Source organism: Aphelocoma coerulescens, chromosome 3 (assembly GCF_041296385.1).
Source record: "Aphelocoma coerulescens isolate FSJ_1873_10779 chromosome 3, UR_Acoe_1.0, whole genome shotgun sequence".
In the NCBI taxonomy this organism is placed as follows: domain Eukaryota; kingdom Metazoa; phylum Chordata; class Aves; order Passeriformes; family Corvidae; genus Aphelocoma; species Aphelocoma coerulescens.
In genome coordinates, this window is record NC_091016.1 from 16987591 (window position 1) to 17010694 (window position 23104).

At 54.4% G+C, this 23104-nt stretch overlaps 1 protein-coding gene across 1 annotated transcript; it reads right to left on the reverse strand.

The window, feature by feature from the left end:
- Nucleotides 1–16394: 16394 nt before the first annotated feature.
- Nucleotides 16395–22088, reverse strand: LOC138107028 (serine/threonine-protein kinase pim-1-like). The gene is given in 9 exon segments (XM_069008360.1): nt 16395–16598; nt 16600–16727; nt 17023–17199; nt 17412–17781; nt 17995–18045; nt 18138–18551; nt 18739–18841; nt 21374–21431; nt 21944–22088. Coding segments are annotated over 9 exon segments (1650 nt in total).
- Nucleotides 22089–23104: the final 1016 nt, after the last annotated feature.

Here is a 23104-nt window from a genome sequence, read left to right on the forward strand (position 1 = left end):
ACTGCAGCCTGGGTGCCATTCAGCCCAGAGTTATGGGATAATGGCGTTGTACGTCCCACACACATTCTGCCTCCAAGAAAAGCTTGGCTTGGCTTAATCGAGTGAAATAAATAGAAGAGCAATGAAATGCACATTTAAACTCGTCACTTTAGAGTGATTCTCCTGCTTTCCAATGTCAGCCCTGTAGCTCATGCTCCCAAGGCTTGTTATGAACGAGTGTTTGAGATTGCTTAAAAATTCACTGTCAAGGTTATCATTAAAACCAGATTGAATATGTCCTAGGTTACAGTGTATGATGCAACCAACAGTATGTATTCTATTGTCACCTTCACAAGCTGTTAAAAGAGATGGGGCTGTGTTTGTTATCTCCTACCATGACTCATCCTTGCTAAATCCCTCTGGAGGCTATCTCTGTTTAATGGGCAAGCAATGACCCACTGCATGACTCATAGAATTACATCAGCCCCTTGGGAGATGCTCCACCCAGGGGGAGGAGCCAAGCATTCCCACCTGGATATAATCAGGTAGGATTGAAGCACAAGCAGCTCTTCCCTCCTGGGTTCCCAGAGGATAAGAGTTACTACTGGACCTTCAGCCGAAGACCAGACCCTTCAACAGGATCACTGCTTCAATAGGACCACTTCATCTGGGCTGCTACCACCACCCTGATTAACAGGGTGTCAGGTTGTATCCTGACTCTGTCAGTGTTCTTGTACTATTGCAATTATTTTCATTTTCCTATTAAATTACAGTTCTGTCTTGTGATTTCTCACTGGTTTGTTTTCAAACTAGTGCAGAATATGAAGTAACAGCTCAACAAAATTTGTTGGCAACATTCACACTATTACTTACTAGTCCTTTAAGGCACAACAAAGGAAAAAAGCAACAAACAAAATGCAGTCAATCAAACCAGACATGAACTGAGAACTCTGTGTGTGTGTGTTTGTGTGTGTGTGTGTTTAGACGGGTTTGACAAAGGGAGAGAAAGGACAAGGATGAAAAGGAATGTGGCCTAAAAGCTTAACAGCACTCAAGCTTAACAGTAGTTAAACTGGAGCCGTGAGGAGTGGGGGGATTGGCCCAGGATCCATTGTTGATCGACGATCCTGTGAGTACAGGAAACTTGAGCTCGCTGGCTCTGAGAGGCCCCACTGGAGGTTGCCAGTGGCAGCTGCTGTGGTCCAGGAGAGCTTCGAGGGCTTCCTTTTGGGCCGCTGTTGATGGGCCACAAGACAGTGGGCTTCAGTCATAAAATGCTTCCTCATGGCCGCACTTTGGGTCAGCAGCCTGTCTTTGGAAGTGCGAGAAGAAGGATGTTATGGCATTCAGGCAAGAAAAGTAGTTTCCAAGACTGTTCATAGAAAACCCCAGGATCTGGTTAGACAGCACAAGTTCCTGGGAGCACTCAGTGTTTTGGGCAAGCTCAAGAGGAGCTTAGTCCAGGGGCTGTTCATCAAGGCTGAGGCCTAACAAGCATTTCTGAGATCACAGTGTGGCCTGACAAGGCCAGGGAAGATTCACCACCCCAGTGTGAAGCATGAAGTTTTGATGTAAAAAGCCATGGCCCAGTGGAACCCCGGGGCAGTTTCCTCAGGCCTGCGGGAGAATCCTACTGCAGATCCTTGTGCCACTGATTCCATCTCTCCCCACTTTTCTCAGTTCTTGGTGGCAAGGTCACTTAGGTTAGACACACAGCTCACAAGAAGTGCTCCTGTATTTTTCTGCACAATGAATTAAAGTGAGATTGCACATCCCAAATCTGTGCTTTCTTTCTGGAAAACTGATAGATTTGGGGAATTTCTGGAGCAGGAAGCTTGCTTCCTCAAATATTTACTGTGCATGGTAATGAGCACAGAGGAAAGATTTAATGTTAAAAGCTTTGCCCAGGCAATGCTCCTTTGACAAGTTCCCTCCTTAGCTCTCCTTGGGAAGATCTGAAAGGTTCAATGACCCCAGCAAAAGCTCCTGCAATGGCTGCCCGCCAGCAGAGCAGGGCTGTCAGCTGTGAACCAAGTGTTGCCACAGGCAGCAGCTTAGCCAGGGCAGCAAATCAGGAGCTAGGAAGGAGCTGATCTGAAGGCCAAACCTCCTTAGCTCCTTCCAAGAGCACTGCAACAATTCCTCATTCCAAGGAGGTGCAGTGCTGGACACCAGAGCTCTGTGTGAGGACTGGACACAAGTTTGCTCCCACGGAGTGCCGTGATGGTTTCTGCAGGAGCTGTGGGCTCCTGAGCCTGCTGGACACCATGAGGAGAGAAGGAGCCGAGTACACTGACACACCTTTGCCTTGAGCATAGCCCGGCCTTGACCAAACACACTGAAAGGTTTCCCCCTTGGCCCATGTCTCGAAACGCCAGGTCAGCTGTTTGATGACTCCAGTTGGTTTGGTGTAAAAGAATTTCCCTCAGAAATACTAGTGTCTTGGGGTGACTTTATGATGTGTATTCCTTATTGCTGCCCTATGCCCAGAAATTAATTTTTGTGCCTTTTTATGCCTTTAAACTGAGCCTGAGAAGGGGAAGGAAAAACTGAGCAAAACTTTTTCAAAGCAGTTTGCAGCTTGTTCAAGGTCACACAGAGATAGCGACTTTTTTTCCAGCTGCGGCAGGGGAGGGAGGAGGCACCCGGCTCGCGGCTGCCCGGTCAGCTTTTGGCCAGTTGTTCAGTTTCTTTTTCTCCAGAGAGAGACTGAGAGTTGAACTTTTTTTCCTTCCCTGGAATTTCAGATTTTCTCTCTTTTCTACTGGACTGCTTCAATATCAGTGCACGTCGAGAGGACTTTCCATCGAGCACAGAGGGCCTGGCCCTGGGCCAAGTCCCAGCTCCGAGGAGACCAAAGGGAGGACTCTTAACACTTTCCCAGGTTTTTTCTCCACAGCGAGAGATTTTTCTTATTTAGCATTATTTTCCTTTTCCCGTTTGTTTGTTAAAGAAATAATTTTTATCTCTTTCACTTTCCTTTGAGGAAAATTTATTTTTTCCTGAAGCTGGTGGGGGAGGGGTGGTGACCTGCCTTCTCTCAGGGGATATATTTCAAAATTTGGCCAAACCGGTACAACTAGGTTTGTCTTCCTCCGTGCCTTCCTCTCAGCAGCCTTGGGGATGTTCCTATGTGAAGCCATCTGTCTCAGTTTGAGAAAATTTAGGGCAGTCTGGAATAAGTTGTCTCCTCTAAACTGTTCCAACAATCCCTTTCCAGCAATAGGAAAGGAATACTAATAGATGAAAGTGGAAAAAACCCAACACTTTATTAACAAACAGAATGCCCACAAGGCAAGGAAAAATAAGTAAGTAACTTGTAGATATCAAACTGTCAGACCTCACCGTCCTCCCACTGGAACAAAGACCCAAAATGCCAGAGGAAAACCCGCCCATGACACGCGTTACAAGATGGCGCCGGCTTCTCTCTCGGGAAAAACAGGAGCTATCACGGAGTAGTTCTAGCAGCAGATGAAAGCTCGGTGGCTCGCCCAGCGTCGACTTCCACCCCACGGCAGAGCTCCGCAGAACGGTCATGGCAGGTGAAGTGGCTGGGCTGGTGCCCCTCGGTGTCTTTTCTCCCCAGCGTGGCTCAGCTCACAGACTCTTGGGCTGGGAGCGGGGCTACTGCACTTCTGTAGGCACGATGTCCCCGGTCTTGGACAAACAGTTTTCTCCTAGGAGAGCCCTGCATACTGTTCCACACATCTTTCATAAAGGCCCAAACCAACTCCAGACACTGTACCTACAGCAGGTTTCCATAAAGGGCTGCAGAAGTCCAGGACAGCTGCAAGTGAGTGTTGGAAGGGTTTTATCCTGGTCCTGACAACAGAAATCTTAATAATCTGAAGGAATTTCATTCAGATGTAGTATAGGATCGGAGTTTTTTCTATGGATATGTTTCACGATGACTAACAAGCCGGTACAAGGCTGCCATGTGAAAGCATGAGCATGTCCTCCAAAGTGACCAGATTAATTGTCCATTTTATTATTCTTCTGGTCTTTTCCCCTCTAATAAGCCAAGGCAAGCTTTTCCTGGAGACAGAACGTGTGTGGGATGAACTGTGGTCCCTCGCAGGGTCACAGGGCTGGCAGTGACAAAGCAGGCAATCTGCTTCATTGGGAACCACTACAGAGCTACACCCCAGTGTGGGTTTCAGTAGCAGGGTATTATTAAGAGCTCCTTTCCTGCATGAGATACAAAAAGAAGGTCCCTGATGATCATCTTGCAGCCATGCAGTAAAGAAGTGATCCTGCTGCCCTAATTAAGCTTTGGCTGTGGCAATTACACTCTTCCCACTCACCTTTTCACACAGACACTTCAGGTTTTGCCCCACACTCTTGCAATACTGGCAGTCGCTGTTTCCTATTGACTGTTCTTCCCCAGAGAGTGACGGTATAGCTGCAGCTTGGAAACAAAATGCCCTGAGATCTGGGTATCTTGAAGGAGCATGAAATGCTAATTAAATGTTCATCTTGGTAGCTACCCAGATCTGCACTTACCAGTATTCTGAGGCACCAGCAGGAGGATCATGCGTCATTCCCGTTTGTTGGTGTTCCTGTTTCTGATGTGCAAGGGCAATGACTTAGCGGAGAGACAAAAATGCCCCTATTCAAACAGTGGGTGTGCAAGTAGACATGAAGTTTCACTGTCTTTTCTAGGATATTTTAGAAAGATCTAAGAGAATATTGCAGGAGGGAGCAGATGCCTAATTTTGTCTCCAGAGGAATCCCCAAAGGACACATCACTCTGCTGGTGATGGCAGGAAACCCCATAAGCTCACAGACTAGTTTTCCCTGACACATGCCAGCCTTCCCAGGCTTTACTAGGCTGGGATTTAAACCATAGCTAAGCAAACACACGCAGCCACGTGACACAGAGTTTTTCCTCCAGAAAAGCTAATTGACACATTCACATGCATTTTCTTCTCTAACATCAGAACCTGGAAACCATGAAGACTTTGGTGTCAAAAGGTTACAGTTTGCACTGGGCTCAGAAGTGTTTTTCCCTAAGGCAGAGCAAATTGACATGTGAGGTTTAAAAGCTTCAAATGACTATGAAAGGCAACTGAGAAATAAATTCTGGAAAGGCAGCATTGTCCGTGATCATGCAGCCCACCAAGAGCTGGAGCTGAACCCAGAATTGCTTCTTCCAGCTGGGCAGGAATTCAATATGCTGGCAAGCACTGGTCCATGGTACCAAATGATCCCATACCCGTGGGCCGAATGGCACCCAGGCTGCAGTACAGGTTTGAGGAACCCTTGTCACCTGTTCAATAACCTCACAGTCTGCTCATCCTTCTGCAAACAACGCCGTTTGTCATACATGAAATCCCTATTTGTGCTTGGTCTTTGCATATTAAGTGCTTTAATTAATTAATTTTGAGTTAAATATTTTTAAATTGAATGTTCAAATTAGCCCATCAGCCCAGGTACAAAAATCAAGTTCCATTATCAGTGTTTTCAATTGTTCAAAGTAGTTAAGTAAGAGAGTTGCACCCTTCCCAGTAAAAATTCCCCAGTTAAAATTCCCAACTTCATGCTCCCTTTTCAAACTTCAAACCATTGTACACCATAAGAGTTATCTTTCCTGTGTTTACTGTATACTTTTACAAGTGTTTTATGATGTGTTGGATGTATTTTAATACTTTTCTTAAGTGTTTTTACTTGTACTTTGGTTCCAAGGCAGTGGCACAAGGATCTGCAGAGATTTGGACTGCAGCAAATAACATAATTGGTGTCTCCGTTTCTGCATTTGCACGTTGCATTATGATGGCAGCTCGCTCCAAGAGGAGAGTGTCAGATGCCCGACCTAGCAGTAAATAGAGCTACACGTGCACACAGGTCCTATAGAGAGCTGACAGGCATGAGAAATATAAGGTCTAGAAACAGAAATGAAGGCAGTCCCTGAGCACACAGGGAGATGAACAGGCACATATCTACTCTACACACCGTGTATGAGGCACGGAGGACGATTCAGAACAATGTTCTTACCTCGTTGGTAAGTGCCAAGCAAACCTCACGAAGTCTACAAAGAAGGACTTCTGAGTGGGACTCAGCCAGGTGTTTGATGCTGAAGAGTCCCTTCTCCTTCAGCTCCCTGAAAGGCAAGTACCAAAAAGATTGACTTTCTCTCCACCCAAGAACTAGGCAGCACCCTCTGAAATTACCAGGCTGGCGGCTCAGTCAAACAAAGGGAGGTGCTTTTCAGGCAGTACTTGATGAAATCGTGGCACTCGCTGCCACAGGTTGCTGTGGCTGTCAAAAGCATACACAAATCCAAGAGGCAAATAGAGGGGTTTCAGAGTCTTCGTTTGTGGCTGTTTAACAAGGCAGCCTTTCTGAAGTCTCTGGCACATGAAGTCCCTATGTCAGTGCTTCCTGGAAGCTGTGAGACTGTGCCATGCTGCTGTTTCTTGTCACCTCCCTGTGACTCTATGGCACAACTCAGTGCATTTCTCAGCAAGAAGAACTCCCTGTAGCTGCTCCTGGGACTCACATGCGGAAGGTCACAGGCAGACCCCGACTCCTGCCACTGCTGCCAGCAGTGGGGCCAGAGACAAATCTTACTCAGTCCCACTGGGCCCCGAGGCACCCAAATCTCTACACTCCAAACTGCTGCCATCCTGCTTCTGGCTTCAGCCAGCAAATCATCTTGTCCCACAGCTTTCTCTCTTCCCTCAAGATTTCCTTTGCAGCTCCACAGAGCAGCAGGCAAAGCGAGGAAACAGCACGGACCTGCTGCAGCTGGAGCACTGCTGCAGAGCAAGGCCAAGAAAAGGCTGCTCTCAAATCTTTATCCTCTCTCTGCTCTGGAGTGGTTTCACTGGTGCCCCTCGGCCCTCTGGGCTGTTGGGGCTCAGAGGCACTAGCAAGATACTCTCCTCACCTACCTTAACGCTAAGAGGGAGAAAGAGGGAACGGGGCCTTTCTTACCAGTCATCGCTGCTGAGCAAGGAGAGTGCCTCGAGCAAGGACTGCTGTGGCTCCAAAGAGGCTCCGTCCTTCTGCCCCTTCCCACGGAGCGGCTCCTCTCGGCGCTCGGCACCAGTGGCCGTCTGCGGGGTCACTGTAAGGAGAGGGTCAGCCCTGAGCGCTGCAGCCCCGGGCAAGGCACCCCGCCATGGAGCGGCCTGCAGCCCCATCTCCCAGCCAGGCTTCCATGAGGTACAAACTGGCACTGGCTCAGAGAATTCCCTGCTCTCTGGCTCCTTGCTTTCTCCCAGCCCCCCCCAGCTGGGCACAGCTCCTTGGCTAAACCTGACAATTGCCCACACAGCGCCAGCTCCCGAGTGCCACAGGTAGCACAGCCAGCGGCACCTTCCTGAGGCCGCAGAGCTCCCACTCCCTGTGAGACAGTGCCCACCAGCAGGACTTGCTACCCCAGGAGGGACCCCTCAGCTGCCTCTCTTGTCTCAGCACCCTGATTTCCCCGAGCCCTGAGGACAGAGGCACTCTGCAACTCCCTGAGGAAAGACCTGCAGCTGCCTCGTGACAGCACCAAGCCGAGCCTTGAACAACCGAGCCCTGCTGGGCCCGGCTGAATCCCCTCAGAGCAACTACCAGGGAACAGCGATACCTGACCCTTCACACCTCACAGCGCCTCTGTTCCCATTGACTTCAACTGCTCTAGACAGAGGGCAGCTGAGTGCACTTACATTTCAGCCTGCTATTGGGAAGGGAGTAGTTCATGGAGTTTGTTCTTTCTAAGCATCAGGAATCTTTACTATTTCGGTAAAGTACACACTGGCTGTATTTCAAAGATGCTGAGGTGAAATTTGTTTGCCATCAAATGGACTTGTGTGCACACTGTGCAAGCCTAAGCTTTCTCTTGTGGAAAAATGGAATCTCTAGCCCAGATGGTTGATAAAAAAGCCTTCCAAATGCAAATTGATGATAAGGATATGTAAATACAGGTGAAAATTGTTGGCAGATGAACTCTCTTGATAGTCAGTTTACAAGGTATGAGAAAATTCAGACGATAAATGCATTTCTTATGAAACCCATCTGTCATCAGAAGGACTGTTGATCATAAATTTCACTTCATGCACTCAACAGGTCGTTTTCTAATGTGTACATGGAAACATCTGAGGTGTCTCAAATGATGGAGTTTAAATATTGCACAGAATCTAGAATATTCAGATGGGAGCTAATCTGGCTGTCACTGATGTAGCCCTGTCACTGCCATCAGCGGTGTCACTGCAGAAGGATGTCGATGTACACATCTATATTCAATATGAATGGGGAGCCACGTCAGGCTAGTTCTGGTCAATTGTGACCATGGAAGTAGCATCACTAGAAAAGAGCACTCAAAGTATCATTCCTAGCTCCCTTCTTCTTATCTCACCCTACTCAGGATCATAGCACAGGCAGGCTGCCCTCAAAGGAGAGGCAAGAGCCACTAGGGACTATGTGCTGTGTATTCACGGCGGGCAGCAAACAGCCTGGGAGCACCAGGCAGCCCCTCCTGGCTGTCACCTGCTACACAGGCCGCTGTATTTGGGTGGGGTGACACAGGAGGCGCTGCTTGTTCCCTCTTGGCATTGCAGGCCGTGGGATGGCAGCAGCGAGAAGCCATTGGGCACTTCTGGGAGCAGCAGCACGGCTGCACCAAGTGGCTGACTGCCATGCAGAGACAACCCTTGCTGGGAGAGCAGGAAAGCTGGCTGCAGAGCCGGACAGCAGCACAGGCAGAGGGCCAAGATGGAGAGCGGACAATTGATCGTGGTGGTACTCGGAGGTGCACAGTGAGCACACCCTGCCAGACTGTCCCGAGCTCATCCCTGCAGTTACAGCTGCCTCCTGGCACCAGTGCTGTAATTTGGTCTATCAGGATGGGCAAAAGCCAGAGCTTAGGTCTTTACCACTACTTTATGCAGCTCAGCTTTCCAATGGATCTCTAAGAACCAAGTGCTCCAGTACTGCCGAGCTGGAGTAACTCAAGAGTAGATTTGCTGTCCATTCTCAGCACAGGCTATGAACCCAAGATCCCAGCTGTGGTGGCTGAGGCAGGAGGCGGTTTGCGCTCCTTGTGCAAGGAAAACCGGTGCAGGAAAAGGCTGCTGTGGAGCAGGCTTACCTGAGGAGTTGCGTGGGAAGCTGCCGTCTCCATGGATGATGGGCTTATTGGGCAGTAAGGGCACATTGTCCTGCTTCCTCAAGACCTTCTCCTTCAAGGCACTACCAGGGTGTTTTCTCTGCACACTGGAAGCTGTGCCATTGACAGGCAGTAGGCTAAAGCCTGCAGGGACCAAAGAGGAGCTTGGGAGTGGAGGCTGACAATGGAAAGGCCCAGAAAACTTGCTGGAGCTGGGTAACGTCTCTTTGTTATCCCAACGAACTTCAAGTATAACAGTGGCACAGTACCATGGGAAAGTGATCACAGAATCACAGACTCCTAGAAGAGTTTGGGTCTGAAGGCACCTTTAACCACCATCTAGTCCAGCCCCCATGAGCAGGGACATCTTCAGCTAGAGCAGGTTCCTCAGGGCCCCATCTAACACGGCCTTGAACACCTTCAAGGATCGATCAACAACAGCTTCTCGGGGCCAACTCTTCCAGTGTTTCGTCCCCTTCATTATAAAAAAGTTCTTCCTAATATCTAATTGAAATCTACCCTCTTCTGGTTTCAAACCAAATTGCAGGGATGCTTCCCTGAAGAAACAAGGAAACCCCAGAATTGCTTTTCTTTTGTTTCCCTGTTTCAGAGGCTGGCTGGGGAAGTTCCCAAAAGAAAGCGCAGATAACCTTGCGTGATGCCCTCGGGCTGAGTGCTGCCTCCTGAGGTCCCTGCTGCTGCCCTGGGGCAGCGCACACAGCACTGCAGTCAGAGCCCCTCAGCCGGGATTCAGTCGGGAACGCTGCTTGCTCCTGGGGCTACAACAGAAGCACTGGCTCGGGGCTTCAGCACAGCTCTACAGCGCCAGCTCCTCAGCAGGGAGTGGTGGGAGAAGGGTCTCTGGGGTTTTCATTAGAAGGAGTTGAATTTTGTTTCTTCCAGGTTGCACCTTGGTTGAAAAGCATTCTTTTGGACCCACTTTTCCTGGAGGCTGCTAGCCAGGAGAGAGTCTGAAGCCCCAGTGTACTTTGCAAGACAGAATTTTACACTCTGAAGGACTTCAGAGGGGAAGGTGGGAAGCTGATATTCTGTTACTGACTCAGTGAGGCCCTGGGCAAGACACTTCATGCCTCTCCATTTTTCTTTGGGGACCGGAAATACATCCTATGCAAACTCCCACTTGGATGCAAGTGTAACAGCCCCCCAGTCTGAGGGCAACACTGTGCAGAGGGCAAGCGAGTGATCAGAAAGGACCCCAGGTGTAGCAACCACTTACTTGCTGCAGCTGCATCCCCGGGGTCAACTGTCTGTGGAAGCAGCTGCAAGGACGTTTCCTTTTCTCTCTTTGTCTTGATCTCTGTCTCCAAAGGCCCCATTGGATTCCGCTCTAAGTTCCTTTGAGCCAAAATGCACAATGCAGCACGGATCTACATGCAATGGGAATGCATCAGAGACTGTAAGCGGAGACACACAAACCAGACACAACATCTCATCAGGAGCACAGAGTCCATCGAGTTCCACAGTCCTTGATGCAGCTCCATGTACATTCCAATGGTTTCTGAAGAATGTCTCCTGTCCTCACCTTGGCAATTACACACAGTGAGGTGGAACGCTTTATTGCCATAACCTTCCACTGCTCCAAGGTACTGTTTCTCAGCCTATGTCAAGAGGCCCTGCTTGAAGCAAGAAAATCACAGGAGTGCTCCAAGACAGATGAAGAGCCCACGTGACCGGTGGGCAGGCAGTTCCCTTCCTACATGGCAGGAAGAATAAAAACCATGTGCAATACGCAGCAAGGAGGGGTAATTAGCTGTTGCTTAACACTCATGGCCAGGAATTGCAGCCGTTTCTCACTTCTGGCTTCTGAAGGACTCAGCTGCTCTCGGAGACCGTGAGGCCAAAAAGAGGAGTCACGTGAAAACAAGTTGCAGAAACATTGATGTTAATGTGCGGAAAAATTGAGAATGAGAGGGCTGTGAGATACAGCAAGAAAGGTAACCAGGAAAAATCAAACTCTCCCATTTTATTTTGCAGCCTTGCTTACACTCAGCATTAGAATCCTTGCTTCTGTGCTTCCGAGGATGCACTTTGCCCACATTCACTGATGTGTAGCTTGCTCTGCCATTCAGAACTTCTCTACAAGGGCCTTTGCACATAAAGAATGCTTCTGGCATGACCTTAGCACCATCTCCAAACCAGTGACCTTGCCACCACTGGAAATAGCCAAGCAATTGCTCTGGAGCTGTCAAATATATTCCCAAGAGAATCCCCATCCCCCAAGAGTGGAAGATCATGATTTTCAGGGACATTTTGGGCCAAACACTAAACAGTCACTGGAAAGGAAGTCTGCTCATCCCTGTCCTTATCCCTCACCTTTCGAAAGCCATCCTTCAGGGCTTCGGCATTCGTAAGGCCAGCACCGGTGGGGTGATCCGTCTCCTTGGCCTGGCTCAGTGGGAGGCCTGTTAATGGAAGCAAAGGTTCCTGTAAATCTCTGGCACACTTCAAGCCCCCAACAGCGCCACGCTGGGCAACAGGCAAGACAGCTTCCAGACTGCTGAGCTCTGATAAGGCCCAGAGATTGTGTCTGAGAGCAGCAAGGTACATATGCCTAGAACCTCTCCCAATGGATGGGCTACTGCCACAGTGCACTGGCAGCAGACATGGCATTGCTCTGTTGGCCAGCAGAGTGAAACCTCCTGCATGATGAAGGCCTCACCCCTGGGTGCTGGAGAGCCGCTGTGTTTGATAGAGAAGGGCAGAGACGGAGCTTGCTCCTGACAGAGATTCTTATCTGCCCTAATTCATGCTGATTTTAGTACACATCTTCTTCCTGGGTCCTAAAAGAACTCCTGGGTTCTAATACCTGTAAGCATTTAGATCAATATTTTCTTCTCTTTGTTGCAATATTTTAGAGGACATGAAAAGAAAAGCTTAGGACTGCAGGAGTGTTAGCCAAACGTGAATTGTGTTCTTGAAACTGGATCATTTGCTTTCCCCAAGGATTTTCATTCTAAACTGTGTGAGATTGGGCCACTTTCAGGCCAGTCGGACTAAAGGCTGATTTTCCTAATGGAAGTGGAACAATGTAACTCGTTCTGAAATACTCCCCAACAGAGCCCTTAAAACTCAGAGGATGAGTCACTCTTTACATGGCTTCACAGAGGATAAAATCACATGGCAGCAAAGTAGCAAAAAACCAATGTCTTAAATCAGGATTTTTTGCCCTGCAAAATGGTCATCTTAATAATAAAAAAGAGTTAGAAATGGGCTTTGAGGAAGGAGGGCTATTCTGGATTGGGGGCAAGGTCTTGGAAGGTAAGAGCATCTGGGAAGTTAATAGGGAAAAACTACTGACTCCAGGGTAACCTCCTTGGGAGCAGTGCAGTCAGTCCCAAGTGCAAAGTGGAGACAAAATATAACAGAGGCCACAATGCCAACATAAAGTATCTGAAGCTACAGTATTTCATTGGAGAGATTCCCTGGAAACTTCTAAAGAGCTGCACAGGGAAACATGCTCCTGCCAGCAGCCACTTGAAGCAGGCTGTGTGAATGAAGGGACACCGGTGCATCAGAACCTCTGCAGAGCAGCCTCCTGGGAGGCTCCACATTATAGGCATTAGCTTCATTAGGACAGCAGGATCAGTTCTTTACTGCATGCTTGCATGAAGATCATTTGGGACCTCCTTTTTGTATCTCATGCAGGAAAGGAGCTCTTAATAATACCCTGCTACTGAAACCCACACTGGGGTGTAGCTCTGTAGTGGTTCCCAATGAAGCAGATTGCCTGCTTTGTCACTGCCAGCCCTGGTGACCCTGCGAGGGACCACAGTTCATCCCACACACGTTCTGTCTCCAGGAAAAGCTTGCCTTGGCTTATTAGAGTGGAAAAAAATAGATGAATAATAAAATGGACAATCATACTTGGATATGATCACGCTGTCGATGTCAGCCTTGTACCTGATTCTCCCAAGGCTTGTAACTCATCCTGAAACATATCCATAGAAAAAACTCAGATCCTATGCTACATCTGAATGAAATTGCTTCAGATCATTAAGAATTCTCCTGTCAGGACCAGGACAAAACCCTTCCCACACTCACTTGGAGCTGTCCTGGATTTCTGCAGCCCTTTGTGGAAACCTGCTGTAGGCAGAGTGTCTGGAGTTGGTTTGGGCCTTTATGAAAGATGTGTGGAACAGTATGCAGGGCTCTCCTAGGAGAAAAATGCTGGCCAGTGATCATATTTTAGTAGTCCCCTATGATGGTGTAATAAATGGTTAAAAGGTTTTTTTTGGTTGAAAAGAAGTTAAAAGTTGCTTGTTAAAAGATTGGGGATATACAGTTAATGAGTTAATCGTTACTGCGACGGTACGGGTGTAATGTTGCTATGTGCCCACTAGATGGTGACACCAATGGGGGAAAGTAATGGGTCTATAGAAAAGAGGAGAATGTTCTAGAACGTTCTTAAGATGACTTCATAATTATGATGTAAACATTTTGAGGAATTATTGGTTAGGGGGCAAACCAATCACTCGACACCCCAGAGACTGACAGAACTGAACACCAATGAGAACCCCAGCAACGAGCCATCAGAGGGAGGATCTGAGCTGCACCAATCACAACATCAAAAGAGACTATAAAAACTGCCCCGGGGCTCAGCCCCTGGGGGGGCCTTGCTGAGGAACTTGAGTCCGAGGGAACGCCCTCTGCGTTGCACTGTTTGTTTTTTTCTGGGTTGTCGAGTGGGACTTGGGCTTACCTTGAGTCTCCGCTCCTGGTTTTCTTTTTAATAAACGAGCAGACTTTTACTCCACCCAAAAAGTCCAAGCCTCGTTTATAACAAGAGGGTTTGTGGTGCTTCCTTGCTCACAGGGAGCCGCAGGAAGTAAAACTAGAAATAAACTAGTAATAAATTAGTAATAAACTAGTAAAAATGGTCATAACCCCATATTAATTGGAAGGAAAACCTGAGGAATTGGCAGCTAGCCCCTCAGAAACATGAGGAGCAAAAGCCAGTCTTCTACCTGAGAGCTGCCTGGGCAGGGGCAATTCTTCCGATTGCATCAGCGTGGCCGTGGCTAGAAAGGGCAGCGAGGAGAGGAATTCAGCGTCTCCTGGCAGCCCCTGAAATCCCAGCTCTCACTTGCGTGCACCGGGGATTCTGCTTCAGACTCTGAACTTGCGCAGCCGCTCCTTGGGCGCTGTTTGCCCCCAGGCACAGCGGTGGGTGCTGCAGCAGCTGTCCCGCACACAGGGCTCTGGAGCCTCCCCGAGGCCGCCAAGGACTGGAGGAGGCCACGTGCCCGGGATCTGGTGCAGCACCGTGGGGTTGTGGGGGATGCTTTGGTCTCTTTGGGTGGAAGGTTGGGGAGCAGGGCAAATGGAATCAAGATGAGACAGGGATCAACCAGCGCCACGCCAGGCAGCCTTTTTTCCTACCGGGGCTCCTCTGAGTTTAGCGAGCTAATGAGGCCTGCGGAGCAAACGAGACCCGGGAGCGAGGAGGGAAGGGCTGGCTGGGAAGGAGTCAGATAAAGCCCTTGCAGGCATTTCTCTTTCCGAGGGGCTCCTGGGGAGACAAAGGAGACAAGAAGGATGTCCCATCTCGTGACACTTCCTTTTTCCTTCAGGAGCTGTACCGCAGTCACTGCCTACGAGAGTTTCCATCGTGATCCCTTTGATGCCAGGGAGCACAAAGAACTTGGAACCTTGCCGGAGTCCAGCCCTGCCTGCCTATCTTGGAGCAGAGGGGAAAGATGAAGAAGTATTTGGGCGGGGCTTGAGCCGAAATGGCATTTTGCCGCTTCTGATTTCCTCCCAGCTTTTGCAGCGGGGCGACCACTGCGTCCCTGCAAACCGCTCCCCTTTCCAAAGCACACGCGAGCCTGGCTGGCAGCTCCGGCTTCTCGAAGGGGCTGCTGCCGTTGGCAACAGGAGCTGTTGTTGAAATTTTCGCGTTGCTTAACACCCCCTGCCAAAGGCCACCGAGTGGCTGAGGAAGGACCCAAAAAGATTACCCTGGAGGAAGGGGACCAAAAGCTTGGAAAAGGATGAAAGAAAGGCTCCGATGACAACGACAAGAACAAGATTTATTTTTGACAGCAAATTAACACCCGCCGCCCTCCAGCCCTCCCAGATTCGCAGGCCGAGCGGTGCTGCTTCCGTGCCTGAGGTGCTGGCACCCTGGGGAGAGAAACCAGAAAGCCGCGGTCAGCCGGACAGGGCTCCTGTCCCCCCTGTCCCAGCACGGCCTGTGCCCGGGCCAGGCTGCTGGCGGTGCCAATTCTCCGTTTCTAGAGGAGAGCAGCATGGCAGGCCACGTTCCACCTCCTCCACTTAAACACGGCAGAGCAGTCTCCTCAGCAGCTGCAAGAGCGGGATGCTCGTGTGCCCGCTGCCGTCTGCCGGAAGCCCTTCTGCCACCCGTTGCTGTGAAGCCGGGTACCCACCTCTGGAGACCTGCTGCCAGGAGAGGAGCCGATCCCGCACGAGGTCCTCGTCCGTCTTGAAGGCGATGGCCCCGCAGACCGCGGCCCCCCGGGGTAGCGCCGGCACCGGACGCACTCCACACACAGGGGGCCAGCGCTTCCCCATGCGGTCCGGGCACCTGGTGCAACCTTCCTGGAAAAAGCAAAGAACGATTGCATGAAAGTCAATTCAAAACAAGACCTGGAAGCAAGAAAAAGCGTCAAAGGTTATCACCGTATCACGGGCCTGGGGAGGGTCTGAGCACTCCATGCAAGCATTAAGGCTCTCCATGGCTGGGGAAAAACCCCACCTTTCCCACGCGTAAGCCCACCCCTTCCTCAAGGGCCCGCAAAGCAGACCAGCTGGGGCACGCCTTCGGAACCCGCCCCCCTCTGCTGCCCCCCGTCCCTACGGACAGATGCTTTTGCCAGGCTGGCTCCCCCCGCCCCAGCCCGGGCCAGGCTGGGTGGCAGAAGCTGTCAGCAAGGCCGGGCGCTGGCTCCCCCTGCACAGCATCCGTGCCCTGTCCCGCCAAAAAGCAACTTGGCGGCCGGCGGAAAAATTAATATTCCCCGGCGCCGCCAAGCGGGGAAGCTCCGGCGCCTGGCCCGGCCGAGCCCTGCCACGCCTGGAACCACGAGCATCCCCCCACCCCTCCGCCGGCTGTGGACTCATCTTGATTCCGTCGGGGCGCAGAGCGTGTCCTCCAGGAAGGGGCCGCAACCAAAGCCAACCGGCTTTGCCCCGCCAGCGGCCAGCTCGAGGACGGTGTTGTCCGGCTCCAGGTCGTGCTCCAGAAGAACACCCCGGCGGTGCCTCGGCTTGCGGGGACATCACGATGCCATTGAGCTGCAGGGGGATGTTTCCCCTTTTCCAGTCTGTGGCAACTTCACTGCACTGCCACGACTTCTCCAATAGGATGGGGAGCACTGAGCCGCTTCCTCCACAAGGCGCCGAGGACCAGCGGAAGCATCTCCTCGGCTGCGCTCTCTCCTCCGTGCCACGGCCGCAGGGAAACGCTCTGCCGTTTTCTTCGAGCGCCCCGAGACGCGTGCAGCTGGTGCTTGCTGGGCTCCTGGATCCTACTGTGCAGAGGGATGGATCTCTGCTGTCTCCTGGGCCAGGTGACGGTCCTGCAGCCAAGAATGCTCAAACAGGTCTTCCAAGGACGGCCTGTGCGCGGGGTCCATGGATAAACACCACCGGATGAGGTGCTGGCACTCTGGGGAGAGAAACGGGAAAACGCTGCTCAGCGGGACAAGGCTCCTGCCCCTGCTCTCCCAGATTCCACGGTGCCCAGGCCACACTAGGAGCGCTCGGAAGCTGCACCCCAACCTTCCCGTCGATCCTCCCTTTCGGATGAGAGCAGCCCAGAGGCACACGTGCCACCTCCTCCAGCTAACCCCAGCAGATCAGCCTCCTCCCTAGCTGCAAGAGCAGGACGCCTGTGTGCCACCTGCCCTCTGCCAACCACGTCCTTCCCCCCCTCCCCCCGTGCTGTGAAGGCGCATCCCCACCTTGAGACACCCGGGGCGGGAAGAAGAGCTGGCCCCGGATGATGTCCTCATCCGTGTTGAAAGGAAGGTGCCCACAGACCAGCTCATAGAGCAGGATGCCCAGGGACCAGATGGTGGCTGGCTGGCCATGGTAGCAGCCAAAGAGGATCCACTCCGGCGGGCTGTACTCCGGCGTGCCTACGGGACACGGGCGCAGCTCATCAGGCCCTGATGAGTGCTGCTCCCTCCCAGCCAGCTCCCATTCCACAACAGGCAGCCCTCGCCCCGCCGGAAAGCAACTTGGCTGCAGCCGGCTGCAGAAGGATTTCCCCTCGCTCCCTCCCTCTTCCGCCTCTGCCAGCAAAGGGGGGAATCTCTGCTGCCCGGCTGGGCCCCGCCTTTGGGCTCACCTGACATTCGGGTGTAGAAGGTGTCCTGGAGGACCGTGCCGCACCCGAAGTCGATGAGCTTTGCCTCGCCGGTGGCCAGGTCGACGAGGACGTTCTCGGCCTTGATGTCGCGGTGCAGGACGCCGCGGCTGGTGCAGTGCCGCACGGCCTCCAGCACCTGGCGGAACAGCCCCCGCGCCACGGGCTCCGTCAGGAAGCCCCGCTCCTCCAGGAAGTACCAGAGGTCCTGACAGCGCTCCGGACGCTCCATGACCAGCGCGAAGCCGTCGGGCAGCTCGAACCAGTCCAGGAGCCGCACCACGCCGCGGAAGCCAGGGCGCGACACCATCCAGAGCAGCGCCAGCTCCAGGGGCACAAGGGCGCCGTTGTGCTGCGGGGGGGACCGCGATGCCGTCAGCGGGGCCGATGCTGCGCCGAGCCTTCGGCACCCCGGCCCGGCCCCACCGCCGCTCGCCATTGCCCGGCCCGGGACGCTCCGCGGCCCCCGCTCACTGCACGTTCGCTCCCCTCGCAGCGTCCCGGCTCCCACCCTCCCGGGCCTCGCCCTAGCCCCGCCCGCCACGCCCCGCCGGCTTTCACTCACCAGCCGCGCCCACTCCGGGATGCGATCGCGGGACACTCGCTTGATGGCCACCTGCAAGTCAAGGCGAGCGGCGGGCTGAGCTCGTCGCCCGTCGCCCGTCGCCCGCCGCCCGCCGCCCCCCTCCGACCCGGCCCCACTCTTACCGGGGCGCCGTCGGCGAGCCGGGTCCCGGAGTAAACGCTGCCGCAGCCGCCGCTCCCCAGCAGCGGGCCCTGCCGGTAGAGCTGCTCCAGGGGAGGCTTCTCCGCCCGTGCGGGCGGCACCGCGCTCTCGGCATTCTGCCCGGGGCCCCCGGGCGCTGCTGCTTCCCGAGCCGCCCCGGGGCCGGCGGCCGAGCTGACGAGCGGCGGAGTTCGGAGCGGGGAAGCTGCCGGCGATGCTGCGGACGACGCTGCCGGGGACGGGGCGGGAGCCGGGCGGCAGCGGGGCGGCTCCGGGCGGAAGCGCCGGAGGGGCCTCGTTCGGGGCCGGGGCCGGGCCAGGGCCCGCGCCAGGCGGAGCCAAAAGAGCGTGCTGCTCCGCCAGCACCAGAGCGAGCGGCACTTCCAGCGGCGCCGCTGCCAGTACGGAGAGAGCCCGGCGGAGGCGGCACCGCGGCGGGCCGGGCAGGGGCGGGCAGGGGGCGGCCCCGCCGAGGGGCGGCAGCGGGGCGGCTCCGGGCGGAGCCGCGGGAGGGGCCTCGGCCGGGGCCGGGCCAGGGCCCGCGCCAGGCGGAGCCAAAAGAGCGTGCTGCTCCGCCAGCACCAGAGCCGCTGCCAGGACGGAGAGAGCCCGGCGGAGGCGGCACCGCGGCGGGCACGGGGCGGCCCCGCAGAGGGGCGGCCCGCGGGACGCGGCATGAGCCGCGCTGGGAGAGGCGGAGACAGGGACGGGACGGGAGTGAGTGGAGTGTGAGAGGGAGAAGGGGACGGAGAGCGAGCGGAAATCCGAGTGGAAAACCGATCGAGAGAGGCGCTGCTGCCGCTGCTGCTGCCGCTGCTGCTGCCGCTGCTGCTGCCGCTGAGCCGCCGGAGCACGCGGCCGTTCCGTTCGTCCGTTCCCTGCGCGAGCCCACCGGAGGAGCCGGCGCGCGCCCCGCGGAAGGGAAGAAGCAAACAAAGAAATAAATGCCCGTGAAAGAAATAACCTAATAAATCAATACAGAAATAAAGAAAAGTGTGGGCTTGTAGCTTTCTTCTTCCTTGGGTGAGATGAAGCATTTCACCGGGAAGAGTTCCCTGTCCTGATGGTTGTGCGAGAGTGGACAGGAGTGGAGCCTTTAATTTTCAGGTAGAAAAGATAAATCGTGTCAGTAATGTCATCTCTTTTCATCCTCTGTTGAGACAGTTGCAGGCTGCCAAAAGACAGAGTCTGCAATGTGGAACTTGGTCCCAAGCTTCTTTTTCTGCCAGAGGATGAGGAGGGGAAGTATCCCAGAATCACGGAGTCACGGCATTGTTTGGCTTGGACGGGACCTGAAAGATCACGTCGTTGCAAGCCCCCCTGCTGTGGCTAGGGACCCCTGGCACTGGACCAAGGGCTTGTCTAGAGCTCCTTTCAGCCTGGCCTTGAACACTGCCAGGGGAGGGGGTAGCCACACCTTCTCCGGGCAACCTGTGCCACGAGAGTCATTTTTCTGAATACCTCATCTAAACCTACTCTCTTTCCGTTTGGATCCATTCTCCCTTGTCCTGTCCTTGCCTGCCCTTGTCCAAAGTCCCTCTCCAGCTTTCTTGTAGGTTGCCGTCAGGTCCTGGAAGGCCACGGTTCTGTCGAGCCTAAGCCTAAGTGTCTTTTGCCGGCTGAAGAAGCCCAGCTGTCTCAGCCTTTCCTTGCAGGAGAGGTGCTCCAGCGCTCGCTAAATCTCGGTGTCCCCCGTCCGCACGTGCTCCAGCCCGTCCGTGTCCTTGCCATCTGTGCTGGGGAGCCCGGCAGAGCCGGATGCAGCGCTGCAGGTGCAGTGTCACCGGCGTGGAGGAGACACGGCCCTGCCAGCGGCTCCGGGAGCCAGCAGTTGGCGACTGGCCGCCCGCTTGCCAGAGAGCCGGGGCCTTTGTGCCTCCCCTGCTCCCCGCGCCTTTCCCCGCCGCTCCCTCGCTCGCTCGCTCGGGGGAAATCCACCCTCTGCCACCCCGCCCCGCTGCCCCGGGGGCTCCCCGGCGCCATCTTGAGGGCCCCAGGCCTCGGCCTCACCAGGCTCACCCGAAGGCCGTGGGGACACAAACACACGCACAGAAAGTGCCCTAGGGTTCCAAGGTCAAGCTTTTGCCTACGGCATCAGTTTGCTTTCAGACTGTGGACGAGATTATAAAATCACCAGGAGGAAAGAGCATGAAAAAGTTCTGCTTGGGCAGTACCTCAAGGCTTTGAGGGAGAGGGTTTGTGGTGCTTCCTCGCTCACAGGGAGCCGCAGGAAGTAAAACTAGAAATAAACTAGTAATAAACTAGTAAAAATAGTCATAACCCCGTATTAATTGGAAGGAAAACCTGAGGAATTGGCAGCTAGCCCCTCAGAAACATGAGGAGCAAAAGCCAGTCTTCTACCTGAGAGCTGCCTGGGCAGGGGCAATTCTTCCAATTGCATCAGCGTGGCCGTGGCTAGAAAGGGCAGCGAGGAGAGGAATTCAGCGTCTCCTGGCAGCCCCTGAAATCCCAGCTCTCACTTGCGTGCACCGGGGATTCTGCTTCAGACTCTGAACTTGCGCAGCCGCTCCTTGGGCGCTGTTTGCCCCCAGGCACAGCGGTGGGTGCTGCAGCAGCTGTCCCGCACACAGGGCTCTGGAGCCTCCCCGAGGCCGCCAAGGACTGGAGGAGGCCACGTGCCCGGGATCTGGTGCAGCACCGTGGGGTTGTGGGGGATGCTTTGGTCTCTTTGGGTGGAAGGTTGGGGAGCAGGGCAAATGGAATCAAGATGAGACAGGGATCAACCAGCGCCACGCCAGGCAGCCTTTTTTCCTACCGGGGCTCCTCTGAGTTTAGCGAGCTAATGAGGCCTGCGGAGCAAACGAGACCCGGGAGCGAGGAGGGAAGGGCTGGCTGGGAAGGAGTCAGATAAAGCCCTTGCAGGCATTTCTCTTTCCGAGGGGCTCCTGGGGAGACAAAGGAGACAAGAAGGATGTCCCATCTCGTGACACTCCCTTTTTTCCTTCAGGAGCTGTACCGCAGTCACTGCGTACAAGAGTTTCCATCGTGATCCCTTTGATGCCAGGGAGCACAAAGAACTTGGAACCTTGCCGGAGTCCAGCCCTGCCTGCCTATCTTGGAGCAGAGGGGAAAGATGAAGAAGTATTTGGGCGGGGCTTGAGCCGAAATGGCATTTTGCCGCTTCTGATTTCCTCCCAGCTTTTGCAGCGGGGCGACCACTGCGTCCCTGCAAACCGCTCCCCTTTCCAAAGCACACGCGAGCCTGGCTGGCAGCTCCGGCTTCTCGAAGGGGCTGCTGCCGTTGGCAACAGGAGCTGTTGTTGAAATTTTCGCGTTGCTTAACACCCCCTGCCAAAGGCCACCGAGTGGCTGAGGAAGGACCCAAAAAGATTACCCTGGAGGAAGGGGACCAAAAGCTTGGAAAAGGATGAAAGAAAGGCTCCGATGACAACGACAAGAACAAGATTTATTTTTGACAGCAAATTAACACCCGCCGCCCTCCAGCCCTCCCAGATTCGCAGGCCGAGCGGTGCTGCTTCCGTGCCTGAGGTGCTGGCACCCTGGGGAGAGAAACCAGAAAGCCGCGGTCAGCCGGACAGGGCTCCTGTCCCCCCTGTCCCAGCACGGCCTGTGCCCGGGCCAGGCTGCTGGCGGTGCCAATTCTCCGTTTCTAGAGGAGAGCAGCATGGCAGGCCACGTTCCACCTCCTCCACTTAAACACGGCAGAGCAGTCTCCTCAGCAGCTGCAAGAGCGGGATGCTCGTGTGCCCGCTGCCGTCTGCCGGAAGCCCTTCTGCCACCCGTTGCTGTGAAGCCGGGTACCCACCTCTGGAGACCTGCTGCCAGGAGAGGAGCCGATCCCGCACGAGGTCCTCGTCCGTCTTGAAGGCGATGGCCCCGCAGACCGCGGCCCCCCGGGGTAGCGCCGGCACCGGACGCACTCCACACACAGGGGGCCAGCGCTTCCCCATGCGGTCCGGGCACCTGGTGCAACCTTCCTGGAAAAAGCAAAGAACGATTGCATGAAAGTCAATTCAAAACAAGACCTGGAAGCAAGAAAAAGCGTCAAAGGTTATCACCGTATCACGGGCCTGGGGAGGGTCTGAGCACTCCATGCAAGCATTAAGGCTCTCCATGGCTGGGGAAAAACCCCACCTTTCCCACGCGTAAGCCCACCCCTTCCTCAAGGGCCCGCAAAGCAGACCAGCTGGGGCACGCCTTCGGAACCCGCCCCCCTCTGCTGCCCCCCGTCCCTACGGACGGATGCTTTTGCCAGGCTGGCTCCCCCCGCCCCAGCCCGGGCCAGGCTGGGTGGCAGAAGCTGTCAGCAAGGCCGGGCGCTGGCTCCCCCTGCACAGCATCCGTGCCCTGTCCCGCCAAAAAGCAACTTGGCGGCCGGCGGAAAAATTAATATTCCCCGGCGCCGCCAAGCGGGGAAGCTCCGGCGCCTGGCCCGGCCGAGCCCTGCCACGCCTGGAACCACGAGCATCCCCCCACCCCTCCGCCGGCTGTGGACTCATCTTGATTCCGTCGGGGCGCAGAGCGTGTCCTCCAGGAAGGGGCCGCAACCAAAGCCAACCGGCTTTGCCCCGCCAGCGGCCAGCTCGAGGACGGTGTTGTCCGGCTCCAGGTCGTGCTCCAGAAGAACACCCCGGCGGTGCCTCGGCTTGCGGGGACATCACGATGCCATTGAGCTGCAGGGGGATGTTTCCCCTTTTCCAGTCTGTGGCAACTTCACTGCACTGCCACGACTTCTCCAATAGGATGGGGAGCACTGAGCCGCTTCCTCCACAAGGCGCCGAGGACCAGCGGAAGCATCTCCTCGGCTGCGCTCTCTCCTCCGTGCCACGGCCGCAGGGAAACGCTCTGCCGTTTTCTTCGAGCGCCCCGAGACGCGTGCAGCTGGTGCTTGCTGGGCTCCTGGATCCTACTGTGCAGAGGGATGGATCTCTGCTGTCTCCTGGGCCAGGTGACGGTCCTGCAGCCA